The sequence below is a fragment of the Chiroxiphia lanceolata genome, chromosome 9, assembly GCF_009829145.1.
Source record: "Chiroxiphia lanceolata isolate bChiLan1 chromosome 9, bChiLan1.pri, whole genome shotgun sequence".
In the NCBI taxonomy this organism is placed as follows: Eukaryota; Metazoa; Chordata; class Aves; order Passeriformes; family Pipridae; genus Chiroxiphia; species Chiroxiphia lanceolata.
This window is the reverse complement of record NC_045645.1, coordinates 27483994-27493131: the sequence shown is the minus strand read 5'-3', so window position 1 is coordinate 27493131 and position 9138 is coordinate 27483994. Positions and strand designations below refer to the sequence as shown.

Here is a 9138-nt window from a genome sequence, read left to right as displayed (position 1 = left end):
GATTTTGGAGGGATGCCCAGAGTTTCCCAGCTCACATTTGAGGACTGTACTGGTGAGGTGCTATACAAACACAACTGCTGTTCTTGTGAGGTTGCATTAATAGTCTTCCACCTGTAAAGCCAAACTCCTTGTTATGATTTGGGTTATACAAGGCTGAGAGGTGAAGCAAAATATAATTTTAAAACTTCCCTTTAACAGAAATTAGTTTTTTTTAATAACATTATTTGTGTATTTTTTTAGTTTGGGTATCTTGTGGCAGGGGATGAAAAGCAGTTCCTCTTAATAGCAGGGTTGGTCAGGATGTGTTTCATTTAGTTGAGGCAGAATGATCAGTCTTTGGGTGAAGCTCAAGAAATGGAGTTGCATTTAGATATAAAAGTGTTTTATCTACAGCATTAGTGTGTAAGGAGGAGGATTTTCATCTGTATATGATCAGGGGATTGAAGGAGTAGTAAGATTACAAACAGTGCAGGGGGAAAAGGCAGGTAGAAGACTTAAAATGTCTTATCTGCAAGGCTGTTGGATTCGTTCCACATTTCAGTCTGAGTGCTCTTTTTCCCTAGTTAACTTTTCCCACATTGCTCCAAGTTTTTATTCAGCTTGAAGGGTTATAGATACAATTTTTCCTTCTAGTATTTTTTTAATTGCTGAATTGGAGAAAAGAAGTCATAAACTTCCTAAACAGTTAGTAATTTTGATCAGGTGTTTTAGCATTGTGTGTTCAGGGTGCTTCATATTTGTCAAGGGAATTGTTCATTGGTGCTGTGGTGAAGATGGGGTTTGTGAGTAGTTGTTCATGCCCTGGTGATTACTTTTAGATTTAGAAATAATGACATTATCAAAGACCTGCAAGCATATCAGTCAACGAAAGCAGGAATTCTTCACAATACCGTTGGTGAGTTTTTTCTGCTAAGTGTGAGTGAGACACTTAAGTAAAGAAACTTTTCATTCTGATCTTATTTCAGGTATTTATCTGTCAGACTTGACATATATTGACTCTGCCTACCCATCCACAGCGAGCATTCTGGAGAGTGAGCAAAGAACAAACTTAATGAACAACATTCTCCGAATTATCTCAGATTTGCAGCAGTCGTGTGAATACGGTAAGCTATTGTGGAAACACTGCAGTATTAAAGAGAAGAACTTTAAAAGCTTCAATATTTGTTTGCTGTAAAGCAACTTAAGTAAGGCCCAGCTCATCTGAATGCCATGAACACCCTCCCTCATCCTCTCACACCAAAAGTCAGGGTTTATTTTGGTGTTGTTGTTTGAGACAGAACATCAGCGTGAGGAGACAGAAGAAAATTGCCCTTTTCTTACATCACACACGTTTTTGCAGGACATATTTCCTGATGATAAATGTGGAGTACATCCTATTTGAAACAGTAGTTTTACTGGTATGTTATAAGCTTGTAGCCATGTGCTTCATAATTTTATGACCACGAATTTTAAAAATAGGATTGCTTTTGGAGTAGTACTTTTACTGGAGGTAATAAAATACGTTCAACTTGTCTTTTGGACATTTATAGTTCTGTTCGTGGATCAGACAATTTATTTTTTCTTCAAAGGTCTCCCTCACAGTCCCCTTCATATTCCAACAAAGTCATAAGGCTGTGTTTGCAATGGTGGAATGTGAATTAGCACAGGATTGTGGCTTCTCTGAAAGCTCAATATCAAGAGAATATGGGCTGTGAAGGAGTCCTCAGACAGAGCCCTCCACATTCCAGGTGTGGGCCTTCAGTTTGGCCTGGGAAGTTGTCTTTCTTTTCCCTTACATGTGCTCTGATAAGCAGCTCTGGGGTTTGTGGATGTGGGGAGTGTCAGCTCAGCACATGAGATTTGCTATGAAGTTCTAAAATTTCAGTATCACCAGAGGCTGTAGTTTGTACCTTCATCTCACAGAAAAAGTCAGGAGATCTGAATCTGTTTAAATAGTTTCTGGAAAACTGGTTACCAATGAGTGGTGTAGTAATAATAAATGTCATCTGTTCTCCAGATATTCCTATGTTGCCTCATGTCCAAAAATATCTAAACTCAGTGCAGTACATAGAAGAACTACAGAAGTTTGTAGAAGATGACAATTACAAGTAAGTACAAAATGCTGCAACTGACTGTAATTCATAACAAAATAACTTCTATTACACAAAGCCTGTCACTTGTAAGATTGCACTTGTGTCAGGGGATTGTATTATACTGTATGGGTGTCCCTGCCCATGGCAGGGGTTGGAATGAGATGAGATTTAAGGTCCCTTCCAACCCAAACCATGCTGTGATTCCATGATTATGCACCTCAGATGAACCAGTTGCAAGTGGTTGAGGTTCCAGAAGGATCCTGTGCTCCAAGACGCTTTTCCACATGCTGCATGGCTTATCTCCTTCCTTTTCTATGCCAGAATGTACCAAGCCCTTGTTTTCAAAAGTCTGATAAAGACTTTGTACACCTGGCTCCCCTGTAGCACTGTGCAGTCAATTAGATGGATTCCATAACTGGAGATGGGTTACTGTCATTCTTCATCAGAACAAAGACATCTGTGCACCCAGTCCCAGGTGTTTACTGAGGGTGACTTAAGGCTTTCACTTGCATGTATTTCATTTTATATTTTGCTCTTTGATTAGGTTATACAGTGTGAGTACCTTGTAAGCACTTGATTTCTGAGAGGCGAGTTACTGTCCATCTCTGTCTCTGCCTGTTCCTCCCAGCCTCCCACCTGAGGTTTCTACCTCTCTAATTAAAAGATTACTGTAATAAGTGATTTGGCATCCAGTAAAACTGAGGGAGGGAAATCTGTGGCAAAAGACAGGAACTAGCCCTGAGGAGAGGAAACACCCTAAAGCAAATGTGCTGCCTATGAAGGAGGTTTTTGTTCATTGGCTGATCTGCTGGAGGAGGTTCCCCACCCATTCCCACCCTCTCTGCTTCTTAGTGATGTTGTTTTCCTGCATTCCACGCTCCACCTTCCTCCACCTTCGCTAGGTAGGACCCACTACCAGTGGGAATTTTATTGCTGAAGGAGCTACAGTCTCTTCATCCTGTACAATGCATGTTTTGGTGGCAGGGCAGTGAATGGAGGCAATGGCACGTGAGTCAGGAGCACGGCTTTTACACCCACGGGTTTTGTACCTCTCCAGACTCAACGTTTTTATGGTCAAGGAGTGTATTTTGAAGAACTGTTCTTACTATAAGTGACTGTTTTATTTTTTTTTATCCCCTAAGGTGTCTGTCAGCAAAGAGGCTGAAGTTAGGAACCAGCCATTGTGACTTGAATATGTGGATTTTATTTAAAAAAATTAAAGGATTTTATCTAAAAAAAATAAGTTATAAAATTGTAATGATTCATTGCTAAACTGTTTGGGAATAGGAGGGAGAGGAGCTGTCAAACTTCAAATTTTTTTTCTCCCCACAATGCAGTAGATACTTTTTTGACCTTGCTAATTTCAAAGATTTTTAATTCTGGAAACTGTGTGGACAAGATACACTTGATCTTCCTGGAGTTCTCTGCCCCTGGAGTTGGCCTTCTTTGTGGGACTCTTGGAAATGGCATTAAACAGTGCCTGTTACAGAAAAAAGCTTGAATTATGGATGAAATCAAGTTGATAATGTGTTTTCCAAGACACAAAAGGATCTTGGCTTTTGGACCAGTAAAGACCAAAGGCTTGGCTTGGCACAGTAGGCTTTACAGAAAAATTTAAAATACAGAGTGTGCCAGGAATAAATATTTTAGTCAAGGTGGAGGGGAGCAGTTGTATAGGTTTTTTTATTCTTCCCAGGTTTTATGCTGGAGTAGCAGTATCATCACTGAGTTTATGTATCTGCCAGAGGTCCCTGGGCCGTGGAGGTCCTGGTGGTGTTGCAAACCTGACCTGCTCTGTATGAACCAAATAATAAAGTTTGGAAATGGCATGTGCTAAAGATAACTCTGCACAGTTGATAGTAACTTCATTGTATTTCCTGCAATTATAGAAACAGACAGCTTTCAACTGTAAATTTAAAAAATACTTCTTCACAAGCTTATGTTTTGATTTCCTGATAAAGTAATTTTTAATGTTTCTTTAATGCAGACTTTCATTAAAGATAGAACCAGGGACCAGCACCCCCCACTCTGCTGCTTCCAGAGAAGATTTAGTAGGTAAATGCTTAACAAATGTGAGAAGACTTGAGGTTGTCCTGTGCATTATTTTTGAGTTGTGAACGTGGAAAATATTTGCCTGAGGCTAATAAAGAAGTGTGAAGTTTAAACACTGTGTATTTGTAATAAAAAGTCTAAAGGTGATCTGTAAAGAAGGAATTGAGTCATGTTTTTAGGTTCTTGTATGTATTGTGGCACTAACTTGTTAGTGTCACTTGGGGTGAAGAGCTATTAAATATTCATTCTTTGTTGTGTCTAGACAGAAGGGCCTTCATCTAAACTTTTCATGGTAGGATATGCTTCCAAAAGTGGACATTCTTCTTGGTCAATGCCAAAAGTGGTTGAAGGCAGGAGTCTGAAAATGTAGAATCATTGGGATTTTCCAGTATAGCAAATGCAGCAACCTTTAGGATTAAGAAATATTTGTAACTGGATGGTCTGTTTGAACTAAGGGTGTTTGATTTTAATCCTGTGCAAATGCTCTGAAGTGCAGGGGTTTTAATTATCAATATATCAATGAGTTTTATTGCAGGCTATCCCTCATAAATTGTGTTTAGGAAGTTTTGTGCTACTTTTCCCTGATTTTCTGAGAAGCAGCCCTGACAGTAATTCTGAAATGACTCGGGAGTGATGTCTTTTTCCTTCTCAGGCTCTGAAGTCGGAGCATCTCCACAAAGTGGACGGAAAAATGTTGCAGCTGAAGGAGCTTTGCTACCCCCAACCCCCCCTTCTCCTCGGAACCTGATACCCCACGGACATAGGAAATGCCACAGTCTGGGATACAAGTCAGCATCTTCTTTAATCTGAAAATCATCTTAAACCTCGTGATTGTGTCATGTTTCCTTACAAAAGCTGTGCTTTTAAAAAGTAGCATGATTTGTACACAGTACTTTGCTTACAGACCAACTTGTGGCCAGGGAACAAGCTCAGAACTGTAATGGTGGTATCCCAATCCAAGAGAATTAGTCAAAATAGGAAGACTGAAGTTATGATGATAAGACTAGTCAATGAGTTAACCAAAATGGCTCTTTCTGAATGACAGAACTATCACTTTTAACAAATCAATGCCAGTGTAATTCTTTCAAATTCAAATTGAAATAACTGCTTTATAGTTATTTTTGCAGAGAGATCTCCTTTGTAGACTTTCATATATCTTTGTGTAGGAATGGCTGCACTAAAATCTACACCTTTTTCCATTCAGGTGTACTTCTAATTAATATCTTGATCATTATGTCATCACCTACCTTGTGATCTTTTCAAAATGCCAGATTGTAGCTATCCAGTAGTGAATAATTTCTAATGTGTAAGCTTACCTTTAATGAGCTAGAATGCAGTCCTGCAGTTCAATTATGTGTTATAGGAAGACAAAATGCCTTAGGATATTGAAAGTAATTGTTAATGTACTCCTGAGTTTCTCTTTGTTACGTGATTATGTTGAACCTTTAAAACCATCAATTCCTGTAGTTTGGGCACAATTGCTTGTGACTCGGCCACGATTGAGTTTGGCATGAGAAACACTGCCTACAATCCTTCAGGGTGTTAAACAGCTCCTGAAATGTATCACAGGTAATGCTGTAACAGTTCTGTCCTTGCTCCTTTCCAGTTTCATACACAAAATGAACACGGCTGAATTTAAAAGTGCAACATTCCCCAACGCAGGACCAAGGCACCTCCTGGATGACAGTGTCATGGAGCCTCATGTCCCATCCCGAGGGCAGGCTGAGAGCTCCACCCTTTCCAGTGGAATTTCAATAGGTAGGAACTGAAAACATTCCCATGCAGTATGTGTTCCCTTAATAAAGATTTTAGCGCTATTGGTTGGTGATTGTACCTGCAGCAGAACTGTTCTAAAATACTGATTCTGTTTTAGAACAATTTTGGGAAATGTAGGTGGAGGAGGGTGGCATAATTTATACACCATGAACTGGGAAATTACCAAAAAGCACTTTTTTTTTTTTTTTCCCCTCCCCTTTAATGATACAACATCTGATACTCCTCTTCCTTGATGGGAGGTGGAAGGAACTGCAGGGTGTGATTTTCTATTCTCTTTTTTTTTCCCCTTAAATCAATCTAAGTCAAAAATGTCTTTTGGTTGTATTTCTGTTGAAAATACCATATTGACTTGACAGTGAGAACTGTAAATTGCTGACAGTTTTAAGAGCATAATTTCTAAATGCTTCTGACTTGGGCAGGTGTAAATAGAAATCTAACCTTCAGATACCTTGAAATGTCAGAATCTACTTAATATTGCTAAGTTATTTATCTTCATATTTTTAGGGTGGTAATCTTTTTGGGGAACCTCTGCTTTCTGAGTGTCTTCTGTGACAAGAGTTTCTCTTTTTTCTTGTTGTGCACAGAATCCTTAAAGTGAAGAGGGGGCAGGACAAGTGCTTCTCATGTCCACCTCTTTGCAGCCAGGGCTAGGAAATGGAACCTCTATAACAGTCCTTTCTCTCAGATTTATTAGCTTGATAGAATTTTGTGGTGTTATGCATTTCTTTGGAGAACTTAATTTTAAAACACAGCTTTGCTTTTTAGCCTTCATGGAGAGACACAAGGTCACAGATTTTCAGATGATGCTGTTTTCAGGAGCTGTACATCTATTTTCTTGAGGAGAAGGACGTATCATGAGAAAACATTAAATATTTCATGTGGAAAAAATCGAATATCTAGGCAATAATTTAAAAAAAAAATTAATAGGTGAATCTGTGGAATTAGACCAAATATGTGGCACCTTTGTTGAGATGTAGCATTGCCCTTTTCTCAGGGCAGTGCTTTACTTATGTTTTCTGTCTAAATATCTAAGAAACTCTCTGCAGTTGATCCTTTTTTCCAGGGTAAATTATTTCTTTGCCTCCATTAGAGCCTAGCAGGGAAGGTTTGCCAGAGCTGACAGTTAGTTTTTCACGAGGTACAAGTGAGAACCAGTCACCATCCAGATATTTTAGAGAATATGGGGTTTTCCTACTCCGTCTCATCTCCGAATTTTTCAGTTCTGTTCTCTAGCTCAGCCATGACCTTATTGATTTGATGCAGTAGGGACAAAATTGCCACTTTAACAAGACTTGTATAAATCACTTGTAAAACAGCAACCCTTATGCATTTTTTGCAAGATCAGCATTTGTGGTTAAAACTTCCTCTCTCCCATTCTCTTCCACCTCCAGCCTCCCCATACTCGGATACTTGAGTTTTATCCCTGTTTTGACAGTCCAGCAGCATTATAACTTTTGCTGCTCTTGATTATGAAAATCTCAATGACACAGAAGATTGGTGGAGGTGCTAGAAATACGTTTGGGGGAAGGAAGGAAGTTTTGGAGGTTTGCAGTATCTGTTACTGCAGAATTCTTGGAAGTGTAAGTTGCCTGGCATTCTGTGCTGCTGCCTCAGCAGGATTTAAGGAAGTTGATTGAAGCTGCTGAGTTCCTCCATCATGTTTGAAGTAGTCTGTTTACTCAGGACTTGGAAATAGTACAGTCACTGCAGCAGAGAGGAGGTTTATGGTGTTCTACAGCACAACTTCAAAAGATGGTCAGGAAAATGTCTTCTGAATGTGTGCACTGAAAAGAGTGTTATTCCTCACCTTGCCCGTAAACGTGGATTTAAACCTCTTGCTCTAGAAACAGGACTACCTTTTTTACATATAAGCCTATATAGGACTGAACTTTTTGGATAAATGATCCCTCTTCAAAACATGGACAGAGTTTCTGCTATGCCAACACCTTGAATGTGCCTTTAAAGACGTCTGTAATACTTGTTTAAATCGCTCTTGTGTTTTGAGGGCTCAGAGGTGTTCAGGCATTTCCAGTCCTTTCATATTGGAGGATCTGATATAATCTGCCTCTGTGTTAACTATCAAAGCAGCAGCAATGTAACACCAGTGTCTGTAGGAATCCAGCAGTGTGTGTCTCTAAACTAAAAACACGCCTTCAAGGGATAATGGACTATTTTGGTTGTGTTGTGTTGGGAAGGACTGGCAGTCTGTTCTGGCAATGGTGCAGAGAATACCCCAAATTTTTACATCAATTAATCTTTCAGATATGAAGGATATTTTTCATTGCAGTGAACGATTCTTAAAGCAGCAGCAGTGCAGAGAGTGAGCCAGGCAGGGGATTTGCTGAAAACAGGCCAATCTGTGACATGACAGCCACGGTCAGAGACCTTTATGAGATTCTTTTCTTCATGTCAGGGATTGGAGGCCGATTGTGTGCTTTTAACTCATTCTGTAAATAACCCTGGAACTCAAAAAATATTAAAGATACAGCCCCTTTTATATTAATGTCTTGTGCTTGGGTCAAAACAGCTCTTGTTCCTGAAGCCATGGGACTGTGTTCCACAGCTGAGGATGGTGTGTTATGCTGGAGTGAGGGAGGTGTACATCTGGATCTGTTGCCATCTTCCTTTATAACATAGGTGCTTGTTAGCTGAACAGAAGTGAGAAATCTTTTTCCAGCACTGCCAGGACTATCCTAATTAGAAGGAAGAAACACTTGTCCAGTCCTTTATACAGTGTCAGATGGGAAATGTCCTCTTGAGTTTAGGAATGTAACAAAGAGGAAATAGTCTCTTGTAGGCTTTAGATGTTCATAATGTAGACAGTTGCATTTGAGCTGGGGATAATTGGAGCTCTTTATGATCACAAAGAGAATTATAATCTCTAAGGTTATGATTCATCTCCTTCTTAGGTGGCTGGCTAAAAAGAGGTTATATGACTTGAGTTCCTTAAAACCCCACTTTATTTCTGTTGATTGCAAACAGACTTTTGAGGGACAACGCATGAAAACACAGAATAGTGCTGAAAAAAATGTCTGTTTTGTGCAGACAATCCAGAATATCTGCTTTCAGTAAACTGGGACAGGTGCTTTTACTTTGCAGTGAGAGGTTATTGAGAATCCCCACTCCTTGCTATCAGCAAGTCCTAAAGCTACAAGGTGTCTTTGTCCTGCAGTGGCTGTGTTTGTTTTGATGAGGTCACTGTGTTTTGGTGAGGTCACTGTGTACACTCTTTCCCTTC

The 9138-nt window shown here is 39.5% G+C and overlaps 1 protein-coding gene across 7 annotated transcripts in view; it reads left to right on the top strand.

Annotated features, from left to right (window-relative positions):
- RALGPS2 (Ral GEF with PH domain and SH3 binding motif 2) overlaps window positions 1-9138 on the top strand; it is a 102689-nt gene that overhangs the window by 71328 nt on the left and 22223 nt on the right. For all 7 annotated transcript variants that reach the window (XM_032696396.1, XM_032696393.1, XM_032696394.1 and 4 more), the window contains 5 exons: window positions 966-1103; window positions 1997-2087; window positions 4060-4127; window positions 4777-4912; window positions 5731-5882. In XM_032696396.1, coding sequence (XP_032552287.1) covers window positions 966-1103; window positions 1997-2087; window positions 4060-4127; window positions 4777-4912; window positions 5731-5882 — 585 coding nt within the window. The remainder of the gene's footprint in view (window positions 1-965; window positions 1104-1996; window positions 2088-4059; window positions 4128-4776; window positions 4913-5730; window positions 5883-9138) is intronic.